Genomic DNA, 13744 nt, shown 5'->3' with positions numbered 1-13744 from the left:
AAACGTCAAATTATAGACTTCCCAACTGAAACTTCTGGGAATATTGTTGGAAATGGAGAAAATAACTTACCATTTCACTTTAAAATTTTTTTTTACTTATTTCATAATTTTAACAAATCATTTTTTTTGCAGTGGCAGAAAAATCAATAGAACTTTTTGAAAACAGTTGACTCACAGTCTTGTGGACATCCAAAGCCTCAACAATCACCTGCATTAAAGCCTCATCAGTGAGTTTCCCAAATTAACAAATAGTTAGTTTTATATTCTCCTTAGTTTTAATTTATTTGTTTTAATTTCTTTCAAAGTCTAGTTTTTAATTTTTATTTTATAAAAAAAAAAAATCACATAACTTTAGATTTTAATTTAATTTTAGTTAACTATCTTCAAACATACCTGTTCACGTCATGTTAATTATTCATGTGGTCTCTTAATGAAATTGCACATTTTTCCTTAAAATAATTCTATAGAATTATTTTAAGGAAAAATGTGCAGATTTCTCTTTATAAAGAGAAATCTGCACATTTTAAAGTAATGAGAGTGAAACGCTGCATGAATGAGTTTAAGGACAGACTGTTCAGTCATGTATAGAAACCTGAACAGGCCTGCAGCCCCACCAGCACTTGCTGGTCTATTTTAAACTCGTTTTTGACAGTGAACATGCTGTTGACCCCCACTCACCAAAACAAAATGGCACAGAACACGAGAGAACTGGCAGCAAACAAAAACTTGACACAAACAGCCCAGCCTGTGTTGTAGTTTTGGCAAGGAAAACTGACGTAATCTCATTTTAATACTTCTAATCTTGGTTCTTTGGACAACACTGGTATGGTAACTGTTTTTCTGCATGTGCTTAGCAAATATAATGCATGCTATTTCTGCTTCTCTGAACCGTGTGTGCGTGTCTGTGGGCTGTTTATGTGTAGCTCACGCACACAGAGTGTGGTTATCAGCTGCAGGGGTGGAACCACAGGTCAACATGTAGTAGAACGTAATCTACAAACAGGTCAATGCTATTTAGCTTTATGAAGTATATTAAATGTTGCATTAGTTAAGGCAGACTCTTTAACATGATTGGTGTACATGTCAACGTAATTTATAAAAACAAAAGAAAGATGTGCTCATTTGAACCGCTGTTCACACTTAAAAGCATGATAAGAGTTCACACTGCTCATGTGTTCATAATATAATGGCCATTGTGACTGGCATGAGTTAGCTCACTCATGCGAAGCACTCCCGGCTGAGCTAATGAATACACTTGGTACTCATTAGCTCAACGCGAATAAACAAAAAGTGGAACTAAATATGCTCCGTGCATGGATCAGACCCACGGAGGAAAAGTGCATAGTCATTCAGTCTCACGTGGGAGAAAACTTTCCATGCAGTACCTACTGACAACAGCGAAGCTGCGATAGTGAAGAGCAGGTAGATGCAGTTGAAACTGCATACAAGTGTGCATAGACCAAACTTTCACAGATGTTCACTCATTTTGTTTATTGATTTATTTAATTGTAATTACTGATGCATTTTCCACAACTCCCCTCTCTTCAAAACAAGAGTCCATGGATGCTGAGGTGCTGCACTCTGCTCAAGCAGAGCATGGCTCACTTTTGCTAAGGCAGCTAGAGAGGATGAGAACAACTAAGGAGCTCACTGACGTGGTGCTGCTAGCTGAAGGGATCCCCTTCCATTGCCACAAGGTGGTGCTGTCTGCATTCAGTCCTTACTTCCAGGTAAAATAGTCAGGAACAATAAACCATATGCTTGAAGGAAAATGAAGAACACTATTTAAATTATTTGCAATGCAATTATTTTTATTTTCCTGTAAAATACCTGAAGATATGCAATACTCAAAAGCACTTATGCACTACATAAAATTACTTCCATATTACTTATTATTCTAAACATAATACTAAAATCTACTTACAGTATAATTATTTCTTTGTTTCCGGTAATTTCAAATAAAATACATTGGAAATCATGTTGTATTGCAGGGGAATTAAGCCGTTCGTTGCAGGCCATATTATAAAGTGTTACCATATTTTTTATTATTTTTTTCTGAACTACTCCAAGCAAATGCATTAATGAGACGCAAGGCTGTAGTTGTATCATTTCTTACTGTTCTGGTGAATCATTGTGTCCAGGCCATGTTTACATGTGGTCTGAAGGAGACGCACGGAGGAGAAATACCACTCAGAGACACTTCTGCACAAAGCTTAAGGCTGCTGCTGGACTACATGTACTGTGGCGAGCTCCCACTAACAAACAACAACATCCAGGGAGTGGCCGTTGCTGCCTTTCTGCTACATGTAGACGGAGGCTTCAGGTGCGGTGAAACTGACAGAGGGGTAATTGGTAAAGGTGTCACCTGCTAAAGTGCAAGTTTTATGCTTAAGAAGTACTCTCCTTGTTTTTACTGAGGTAAGGTTGTGCCAGAGTCACATGGAGGCCTGTATGGACCCGTCAAACTGTGTTGGTCTGTACCACTGGGCCAGGAACTTGGGAGCAACTAGCCTCGCTGACTGTGCCTTGCGATATCTTTGTCAACACTTTTCACAGGTAGGGTTTAAGTATTACCAATGTGAAAGAATCCCTCAGTCATAGTCTTTAAAAATGTTCATGAACCTACGATTAATGAAGTTAGGCCTGCCCTAAATTATCAGAAGAATCAAAGTTCAGTGAAGCTTTTGAACACTGAGGAAATCTCTGAATATCTTTTGTTCATTTTGCAATGTTATTCTTATTTTATATTCATTACTTACAGTATACTGTCTTTCTTTATCTTTGTTTAACTAGGTTTGTGAAGAAGAAGAAGTGCTAGAGCTGAATGCTCAAAGTCTTGGGGAACTGCTTGGCTTAGATGACCTTAACGTATCACAGGAGGAGGTTGTTTTGGAGCTGGTGCTGCGCTGGGTGGAAAAGTACAGGGGTGACTCAGAAAGGGAAGCCCAGGCTGTGGAGTTGCTCAGGCATGTCCGACTGGAGCTTGTGGATCCTGGATTTCTTTGTAAAGCAAGGAGGAGAAACCCGGTATGAAGAGATTGGAATGAGGTCCAAATATAATAAGGAGCAAGACTCCCTATTTATATTTGTCCTGAGTTAAGTATATAGATATATCATTCTTATACTTATGATTCTCTCAGGTGCTTCTGCGGGATACTGAGTGCTTTGGGATGATTGATGCTGTTCTCCAGACGTCAGGTCTCTGCGAGGCCGCAGCTCCTCCTCGCCGAGCTCTTCGCTATGGCATGGAGACAACAGATTTGCTCCTTTGTTTGGGTGGTGTGAATAAGGAGGGCGTCCCTGCGCGGCGTGGAGGACTTGCTGACCTCAGTTTTTGCTTTGACCCCCATGCTAGGAAGACTTACTACATCCCCTCTCCCCTGAGGGGCTGCAGCATAGTGGGACAGATCACAGCAGGCGCAGTGAGCCGAGAAAACATCATAGTGGTGGCCGTAGAAGCAGAAGACCAACATCGAACGAAGGGGGTTGATATCTACAGGTTTTAATCCCTTTGCATATCAGAAATCTTTTTATCAATAGGCACCACACTGAATTAACAAATGAACTACTTGTTTATCTTCCAGGTATGACAGTTCAGAGGAGAACAGCTGGGGGAAGTTGTGCTCAGCAGCTTACAGGGACATGTATGCTTTAGGGCTCATAGGAGATGCTCTCTATTTAATCGGTGGTCAGATGAAAGTGCGTAATCACTACGTCATCACAGACAGCATGGAGCGATGGTCGCTGAAGAGAGGAGGCAGCTGGCTCAGCTTTGCTCCTCTGCCTCTTCCATTAGCCAGTCACTTTGTTGTGACACTGAAGGAGCATCTTTATGTGCTGGGGGGGGTGGACACCACAGGTACCCAGACTCACCATCTTAACCGTTTAAAGCCTGAGCCATGAAATAATTGCCCCAAAAATTCATCTTTTTAAACTGAGTATTTATGGAACCTTCTTACAAAATAAAAGAAAAAATGTATTTGTATATGTGAGTTTGAATTTTTATCATACTTGTTGTGTCTGGCCTTTTTTTTTTTACATGGTATTAGTTTAAAATGTAATGTAAAATTTATTTAGGTTTTTCACGGGGAAAAAAATCATACTGAAGTTGTGGAAGTCTCAAAAATTTACAAAAACTTGCCTTATAAAATCCACAAACTGGTTGTTTTTCCCCTGAACATTAACATCAGTATTGTACTTTTATTTAAAATCATTTTCGTTTTTTAAAAACAATTCCACACGATAGAGATGGTGAAATAGTTACTGAAATATTTCTGCTTCTCATTTGTCCAATATGTCCCCATGTCCTCATCTTTTTCTTCATCTCTCTGCCTAAATCTCTCATCCTGCCATTCAGGATCACCCTGACGACGAGCCTGACAAGCTCAGCAATCGTGTGTTTCAGTTTGACCCCGGCCAAGACAGATGGACAGAGTGTGCCAGCATGAAGTACTCCAGGTACCGCTGTGGGTCAGCTGTACTCAATGGAGAGATCTATGTATTAGGTCAGTCTACCAAAACACATAACTGTATCTATGTTAGTATTGTGAAATTTCTGCACTGGAGCAAGAGTAGATGCGTTTGTTTCCAGGTGGTATAGGATGCGATGGAGAGGACCGTGGGCAATCGCGTCGTTGCCTGAGCTCCGTGGAGATCTACAACCCAGATACAGACACCTGGAGACCAGGACCAACCATCCCCACATCCCTACTTTCCCTTCGAACGAACGCCTCCAACGTAGGAGTAGTGGATGGAAAGCTCTATCTCTGTGGATACTACAAGGGGGCTGGTCAGTTACTGAATGCCTGTCAAATAATTTTTAAAAGCACTTTTGCATGCGCTCAAATAATTTTTCTCTAATGGCTGCAGGCCGTCATGAGATCATCACCAAGGAACTTTTGGAATTGGACCCTGCAGACAATGTGTGGACAGTTGTGGAAAGACGAGCAGCCATGCACGACAGCTACGACGTCTGTCTGGTGGCTAATCTTAATCCTCGAGATCTCTTCACACCCTAATCCAGCTCCTGCTGGGCCAGTGTGTGTGGAAAGTAAGCGTCTATACGCTAAACCCGGAAAGTCTCATTCAAAAAAGCTTTATTCACTCTTGGTATTTGGAAAAAAGAATAACCAGATTAATTTTCACTATAATTAACTAACAACTTATTTTTTTGCTATATGAGTATCCAAAGTCAAACTTTAGATAATGCAGTTTTATGTTATATATCAATGGGACATTAGCTGTAATTAAATATATATTGTGTTGTATGATATGTTCAGTCAAAAGTCTGTTTGTTACATGTCTTGTCCAAGCAATAAATTTTACCTGTAAATGTAAGAATAAAAGAAAAATCAACATTCTGTTCTGTGTAATTTCTATATGTGGTATAAACTGTTAAACTGCACGTGTTAGTTTAAGGTCACAAAATCTTGCCTATACAAAAGTCCCTTCCACCACTTTAACTCTTCTTTCAGTAAAAAGAAGGATGGCAAGAAAAAAAAGCTAATTTTATATTTAACAAGCTATTTATTTTGCTCTTCCATCAAACTACAGAAACCACAGAAGCCTCACACTGACTGCTACTTGTTTTTTGTTGTTGTTTTTTTCTGTGTGTTGTCAAACATTACTTGGACTGAAAGGATGTCAGCAGAAGAACTTGGTGACCTCTTAGTGAGAAAACATTTTAAATATATTTTCCTCTCCTTTTTTTTGGATAACTGCATGTTGAAATGATATAATAATAAAATGAAATAATAAAGTGACGTGAAAAAGATGGAGGATTCAGGTGTGTGTTAACGCAATGCCACAATCTTACCAGGAATGGACGTCCAAGTAGATTTGACCCAAGGTCAGACTGTGCAATGCTCATTAACTACAAAAATCCCAAAAGACTCTCCATGCTTCAATCAACATGGTAGAACAATGAACACCAATGAACACATCTGTATACCAAAGTATTCTTGGGTCAGATCTGAAGACAGTGGGTCATACAATCGGAAATTCCCAAGCATTCACACAATACCTGGTCTTTCATGCACTTTTTTAAACGAATAATAGTGATATAGTCAGTCTAAAAAAACTCTACATTGCCCTTAAAAAAACATTTCAATTCATTAAGATGAATGCAGATTTCACTGTAGTATTTGATACAGCAATCGTGACTTGAGATAACCTAGCACATACTTCCAGAGTTCTTTGAAATTGCCATTTTGTGAGACCTTGATGATGATAGATGATGCCGATAGTCTGGGAGGCTAAATTTAATGTTTTAGACAACAAGTGTCCTCGCGCAAGGATACAAGAGCAGGTGTGGGCTGGTGGGAGGTGCGCTTGCAAGCATGAGAAACGAATCTCACATTCTCAGGACAGTCATTCAACTTCGCCGCTCAGGGTGAATAAACATGCTAGTAGAAAGGTGGTGGCTGATTTTGGCCTTGGGTGAGTATTTTTAAAATCATCTGCCAATCTGCTGTGTTGTTTGTTCCTTTTTCTGTGTCTGATTTTGATTAATGATGGCTGCTAATAGTTACAGGTTGTGTTGCTTGTGTTGTAAAAGGACTGTTGACTAGGCTAATTTAGACTCCTATGTTATTAATCACCGTTGTCATCTTACATTATACGTCCGACTTTCTTTTTATTCTTTTTTTTTATTCCCAGAATGTATTATGTGCATCTACAGCAAGCCCTTACAGCAGAAGAGAAGGTGTTTTTTTCAAATAACAGAAAGTACAAAGCATAACTACAGGCAGAATAAGAAATACACTGCTGCGGGCAGTGTGAGCGGGTCAGTGCAAGTTTGTGAGACCACGGACTGTTGCGTGGGCTACTACCGGATCATTAACGGCACACCAAAAGCTGACATTCTTGGTAAGAAGCCCGTATGTCTGGGCAAGTACGTGGAGTGTATAGTGGGTGATTGAAAACAACAACAACAACAACAACAACAACAACAACAACAACAACACATTTTTAGCACATTAGCAAAAAAAATCTAATGATTGATAAGCTAGTTTAAAGAAAGCTCCCGCGCCAATTGTAACAGCTGAAATGTGCCACGTGCTGTGAAGTATAATGAAGTATGTAATATTGTTTGTCGTGCTCCTGATTTTTCGATTGCAGCTTGTGACAGAATTGAAAAGTCATGCCCAGATGAAACCTGCAAGGCACAAACACGCATCAACAATCAATTCTTGACGTGCATGTGCAACACAGACCTCTGCAATGGCAACATTACTTGGGGAAAAGAACAGACTTCACACCCCTACTCTTATTTTTCAGGTATGGTATTAATAAGGTTATATAACCGTGAATTACTAAATAAATGTATAATTTAAGAATAATATATCATAATACAATTAGAAGCATTTAAAAAGCCTAAAACACTTCATGTCCTTCCCGAGGCAACCCCAAAGGAATTTGTGCCCCTCGGGGAATCAAACCAAAGATCTTTTTCTTGTTAGGCTCTTGTTATGCTGAATATATATTCAGGTGGTTGACAAATTTAAGGAAAAATCAACATTAAGTGTAACATTACCAGACACCCAACACTTGGCATTGATTTGTCAGTATCTGGAACAGTTAGCCATCACCATGCCAGCAAAATGGCTCACACACCATTACAAAGATCTCTAGCTCAAATTGTTGTGTTTTTCCTTGAATTCTTCACCCATTCGCATGTGCGATAGATATGATCATTCATTCAGAATTCAACTGGCACCTAATCCTTTTTTCTCCCCTTTTTAGTCGTCTTCATGAAAAAGGCTGTGAAACCTCTGGTTGGGATTTTGCTCTTTATGTGTTTCTGGATCGTTGCTGCTCAATGGAGAAGTTGCCTAAAAAAGAAAAGTAAAGTTCTTTTTTCTTCAAAAACATTATTTATGATTTAAATACCACTTGAGTAATTCAGTTTGACCTGACTGACTCCACTGCAAAAAAAGAAAAGAAAAGAAAAGAAAAGAAAAAATAGTGAATCTTCTTTTACACCTTCAAAGTTATGCTTTACCCTCAGATTTCTCAGAGAAGTCCAGCATGCAGGGCAAAAACACTCAAATTCAGTTTGCTATTTTCCTAAAAATAACAATGTCACTTTTAATGCTTATTTATTTTTTTTAATGCTATAATTTAATTAATTATTCATTTTGGCAGTCTTAATTCCTAGGGTCAGGACTGCCAAAATGAAATAATAAAATTATCATGAAATAATTAAATGTGTCAATAATTAATTAAAATGTGAAATAAATAATTAATAATTAATTAAATATGTCCAAATATGTATTTAATTAATTAATTACATATATATATATTTGATTAATTATTGACACATTTAATTAATTATTTCATGATGTATTTATTTATTATTTAACGGTCTATTTAATTAATTCATTTTGGCAGTCCTGGCATTCCATACTTGTTGAGTCGTTCTCTGGGATGTGTAACTTGCGTGAATTTCATTAAGGGATAACATCGCATGTGATAAAAGTTGACAACAAGCTGGCCAGCTCAGAGGTTGAAGACTGTTTTGTTTAAGGTCCATTTTCTGCCTTCAGTTTTACATTTTTAGTGTTTAATATTTGCATTGCATGTTCACATCAATCAACTGTGATGAGATATTAGGTTTACCCGTCTATTTTTAGTATTAATATGGTAATAATGTGTCCATTTGTCTTTTTTAATTCCACAGAAGAATAAAGCTATTGTTTCTACATTTTCTCAACTTAAATTGAGTTCCCATGATGTCTTGGCCTTGAAATGCCTTCATTCTATGTGCTACGCTGACCTTGGTTTTTATCTGTGTTACGGTACTCCCTCTGCTACTCTTCAGTCACATTTCCATGCTCTCAGTAACTAATCAGGAAGCTTTCAAATGAATGGTGGCTTTATTGTACTACCAGATTACTTTCTATGAGTGGCAACTAAATCACTTCTTTACTATAATATTTCAGAGAAGAATCTACAGTCCCCCAGTCATTACCACATCCGACCCTCCTGTTCCTGCCAAATGACAAAAACCTCTGAGATCGACATCAGTCAGATCGAGCTACAGCAGGTATGCTCTGCTATGAAACAGGTTAATTCCACAGTAGGTAGTGTGCAAATTATCAGCAAGAAATGCATACAGGTTCTGATTCTTTACTTGTTTATGTCCTGCAGATTGTGGGCCGAGGGCATTTTGCAACTGTTTTTCAAGGGACATACCAGGGCTCTGTGGTGGCTGTCAAATTTTTACCTGCAGCCTATGAACATAATTTTAACACAGAAAAGGAGATTTATGAGCTACTGCTGTCAAAGCATACTAGCATTGTGAACTTTCTCGGTGCTGGGAGGAAACCAGATGACAAAAGCTGGTTCATCGTGCTGCAGTTTGCTGAATATGTGAGTGAAAACCTTTGCACGAAAACAACAGCTGCTCAAGGAAAAAACTGCATGGAACAGACCAGAGAAATATTTGTAAATAATACTAAGAGTCTGTTACAAGTGAAAAATAGAATATATAGGTAAAAGAAAAATATTTATTCAAATTATCTAAAGTAACGTGAGTAAATGTTAAAGAAAAATGAATAAATGAACAGGCGCTAAAAATGTCAAATTATATGCCAGGTTAAGCCACTGTGTTTAAAAATATTTATTAAACCAGCTATTCTACCCACATCTCTTATTTAATCACAATGACTTCAGCTCCTTTTTGATCCCATCGGAGACTGAAGGAAACATGTCGCATTATGTGATTCATTCATCATTAAAACCATTTCTGATCAGATGTCTAGTCCGAGACAGAATTATCGTAGAGTAAGGCTAATAAAATTATTGCAAACACTAAGTGGAAACGATTGTAAAGATTTTAAGATGGGTATACTGAACAAAACCATTAATAAAGGTTTAATGGGTCAGGGGTCAGGATTGCTGCCTCACAGCAGGAAACTTCCTAGTTTGAACTTAGTCTTTCTGTGTGGAGCTCTCACATTCTCATAGTCAGAAGACATTCATGTCATATTAAGCTGTTATTCTAACCTGGACATAGATCGGATAATCCGGTACTGTATGGTTAAACCTTGTAGGACTTCAGTTGATCAGTAAGAGTAGAACAGCTCTACATAAAGTTTAAAACTAATGCTAATGTGTGAAACATAATTGCTTTTCTATATTTATGGTTGAATAGTTTATGTTCGATGGCTCTAAGTCTATAGCGCTTTATGTATTTGAAACCACTGTATGCTTCAAGTACGAATGACTATTATCCCTTTGATTTCAGGGATCTCTTCATTCCTTTTTGTCAAAACAAACCACGAGCTGGATGTTCTCACTGAACCTGTGCCAGTCGCTATCACAGGGACTTTCCTATCTCCACTCTGACCTTCTCAGCCATGGTACTGGCCAGAATAATATTGCAACAAATGCATGTGTGCATGGGTTGTCTGTTTGATGTGGGAAGCATAGAATGCATGTTTTTAAACTATTATCATCAAGAATAAAGATGAGTTGTTTTTATCCAAACAATGGATCTACTGCAGTGATTCATCTAATGTGGCCACAAATCTTAAATAATGATAAGCTGTTTATGTGAGGCTGTCTTGGTATGTGAGAGTAAGCTACAGGAACAAAATATTGTTTATTGGATTTTTCATACAGATTTGCACAAACCTCCTGTGGCCCACAGAGACCTCAGCAGCTCCAACGTGCTGGTGAAGGCAGATGGTACCTGTGCCCTGTGTGATTTTGGATGCTCCACCATTCTGCGTTCTTGTTCAGAGCCTTACCGCAGGCACAACCAGAATAAAAACACAAAGGTGAGACACAGGTACTACTGTTTATCCACTCAAATCCTCTTATTTAAATAACAAAACAAAAAAACTTGAAGACCTAGACTTGCTGCTGTTTTTTGAAGTAATTAAAATTTCACACTAGAATTACATGAAATCAAAACATCCAATATTATTACTTATTTCTAATAGATAAATTTGTATTTTTGTAGTGTATTCAACTGGGCACGCTGCACTACATGGCTCCTGAGATCCTGGAAGGCTTTGTGAACCTGAACGAAAGCATGTTTCTCATACAGGGTGACGTTTATGCTTTGGGTCTGCTGCTGTGGGAGATCTGGATGTGCTGCTATGATTTATTTGAAGGTTAGTCATTATGAGTAGATGATATGATGTTATGATGTTCAAAAATAAGTCCAAGGCTCTTTAGAGTAGTACAGAAGGCCAAGGTAAAGTTATTCAGAGTACCTAAACGGCTTGGCAAACTGTAAAAAGGTTGCTGTATATTGTGTAGCTGTAAAGTGCAGCTTTATTTGACTAGAAATTATCTTTTTTTTTTTTTACATGTAAGGTACGTACTACAAGAAAAAGCTTTTGTGTTTCTGTTCATGGAGTGAAACTGTGGAACAGTTTGAATATGGAATTAAAGCAACGTCCAAACAGAAAACAGTTGAAAAAGAGTTATAAAAATATGATCTTCTCGAACTATAAAGAAAGGGAAAATATTGATAATAAGTGAATGTCTCTATTTAAAAAATTTCATGATGTGATATTATAGTATATAGTATATATTATTTCAGAAATCTGTTCACTATTTTTATTACAAATTATATCAGTAAGGAAGCTGACTAAATATTAACTGATAACTTATGGCAAAGGGGTGGGATTAAATAAGTGTGTACTTCTTCCCACTCCCTTTCAACATGTAAATGAATCAGAACGGTAGCAATATTGAAATGTATTGACTTTTGTATAGTATTTTCTCTCTCTCTCTCTTATTTTCTTTACAAAGTGTACCTGTATATTGTTTACACGTTTGAAATAAATTAACAAACAAACAATAATGGTGCAGCAGTGCAAATGATAAATGTCATGTCATACACCTGCAGTGTTTCTGATGTGTTTGGAGTCAAATATGATACTTTTAATGTAGTCTGAATTTAGAAACAAAAAACTGCAGGTCATTCAGTTTTCTCTGCTTTAAGGCGAGCCTATTATTGTAATGGGTTGTCATTATCAACAGTACAATTTCAGGCTGTTGCTAGAGTGTCCAGCTTTCATTCCTCTCAGAAAATATCAATTACCACACTGGCTTTTCAGTGGGTGTGTCACTGAAAGGGGAAAACTGATCTGAATCAGAAACTGGTGAATAGTGCGCTCCAGCCGGCCTGGTTTCCCAGTTGCTTGAAATCTGATAGTTAATGCATTGGTTTCTGGGCTGACAAGTCATATTTTCAATTCACTAAGCCTAGAAAAAACTAATAGCACTGCTTCCACCTGCAGGCGGAGCTGCACCACAGCATCTTTTGCCATATGAACTAGAGCTGGGAAGCAATGTAACACTGGAGAGCCTCATGCTGTACGTGTCCTATATGGACAAAAGACCCTGTATACCTGAACACTGGGAACTGCTACCACAGGTATTCTTGCATAGGGGCTTTGTGGTACCACTTACACCTGTGGTGTCTGTAATGTGTGGACTAAATGTTTATTGTTCTCAGGGAGCTGCGCTGAGGGAGCTCCTGGAGGATTGCTGGGACAGTGATTCAGAAGCCCGACTGACAGCTCACAGTGTTGTGGAAAGAATAACCTCTCTTCAGTCTTCTTACTCTCTGTGACTTCTTTTTCTGTTGTCTTTTCAGGTAGACATGATTTTGTACTGCTTTCCTTCAGAAACCTTTTTCTGCATCAGCTGCCATAATGATCTCTTATCTGGCAGTTCTGATATAAAGTGAACTCTGATAGCATTACTCAGCAGGCTCATAGGCATTTCTGTCCCAGTTTACTCAGAGCTATACTGACAAGGAGACTGAATTTCATCTCATTAATACCACTGACGCCTTACTTCAGCAGGAACTGGTTTCACTGTTTCTTTTAAAGCCCACAGGATTTGTGTTCGTGCTAATGGAAAGCCCCGTGGTATATATTACAAAAGAGAACCGACCAAAGTAGCAGCCATGCAAGTTCAAAACATCTCAGAAATGCAACAAATATCACCCAAAAAGCAAATGTTTCATACGCATAAACTCAATTTAAATTGAACCTCTCCCTAAACGGTCACTCCTAAAAAAACGAAAAAGAAAAAAGATAAGATCAGAGCGTTTCCTTTGTTTCTTACTAAATATTCCATGATCAACTGTAAGTGGGATTATTGGAAAGTGCAAGTATTTATTTCAGTTTTAAATTTCAAGCTAAATCTAATTTTTAGGTCTTCAAACAAAGAAACATGAAATTCATGTTTTATTGACATTTATTCTTCATTAACTTCAGTATCTCAATGATTGAGTGCTGTTTACTAAGTTACTGTTACTGTTGAAGTTACTAAGTAACTGTTGAATCCCAGGAGACTCCCCCAGTGCATATATCTTACACTGTGTAACTTAGCTGCCTTTAAATTAATGTGCATAATGTTACCTTTTTAATCCCATTTATCACTTATGAAAGAGAGGATAGCAACAGGGACAAACTCCAAGCGTACACCGTTTGACTGCTGTGGCTGGGCTTTGAAGGTGATGCAGAATACCAAATATAATATTCATTTAAAAATGTGTAATCAAGGAAACTTATGAATTAGAGAATTTTCATTTATTAAATTAATTATAAAGATTATTTTAAAACTGACCACTAGATGTCACTGTTCACTCACATCTATTTGTTTGCAGTGGAAACAATGGATTGTGATCTCATCACAAATCTATTCTCAACACTACAACAAGGAAAAAAGCCAGCATGTTCAACATGTGGCCACATTCTTCTGGCTTACACTT

At 37.8% G+C, this 13744-nt stretch overlaps 1 protein-coding gene and 1 pseudogene across 2 annotated transcripts; both read left to right on the top strand.

Annotated features, from left to right (window-relative positions):
• The first annotated feature begins 689 nt into the window (after positions 1–689).
• LOC146610167 (kelch repeat and BTB domain-containing protein 12-like) lies at positions 690–5237 on the top strand (annotated as a pseudogene). Its single transcript, XR_014905003.1, has 10 exons — positions 690–823; positions 1555–1730; positions 2142–2323; positions 2424–2556; positions 2794–3027; positions 3141–3499; positions 3585–3859; positions 4358–4505; positions 4592–4789; positions 4870–5237. The product of XR_014905003.1 is annotated as a kelch repeat and BTB domain-containing protein 12-like (transcript).
• A 1164-nt stretch (positions 5238–6401) lies between these two features.
• LOC146610166 (bone morphogenetic protein receptor type-2-like) lies at positions 6402–12595 on the top strand. Its single transcript, XM_085344506.1, has 11 exons — positions 6402–6438; positions 6658–6867; positions 7120–7278; positions 7744–7845; positions 8943–9046; positions 9151–9372; positions 10250–10364; positions 10627–10784; positions 10970–11123; positions 12261–12397; positions 12479–12595. The coding sequence occupies exons 1-11, from the start codon at positions 6402–6404 to the stop codon at positions 12593–12595; spliced, it is 1515 nt and encodes a 504-aa protein (XP_085200632.1).
• Positions 12596–13744: the final 1149 nt, after the last annotated feature.

The sequence above is a fragment of the Diplotaxodon limnothrissa genome, linkage group LG20, assembly GCF_057381915.1.
Source record: "Diplotaxodon limnothrissa isolate DT_005_m linkage group LG20, D_limnothrissa_male_GT1.1, whole genome shotgun sequence".
Lineage (NCBI taxonomy): Eukaryota > Metazoa > Chordata > Actinopteri > Cichliformes > Cichlidae > Diplotaxodon > Diplotaxodon limnothrissa.
This window is presented reverse-complemented; position numbering and strand designations above follow the sequence as displayed.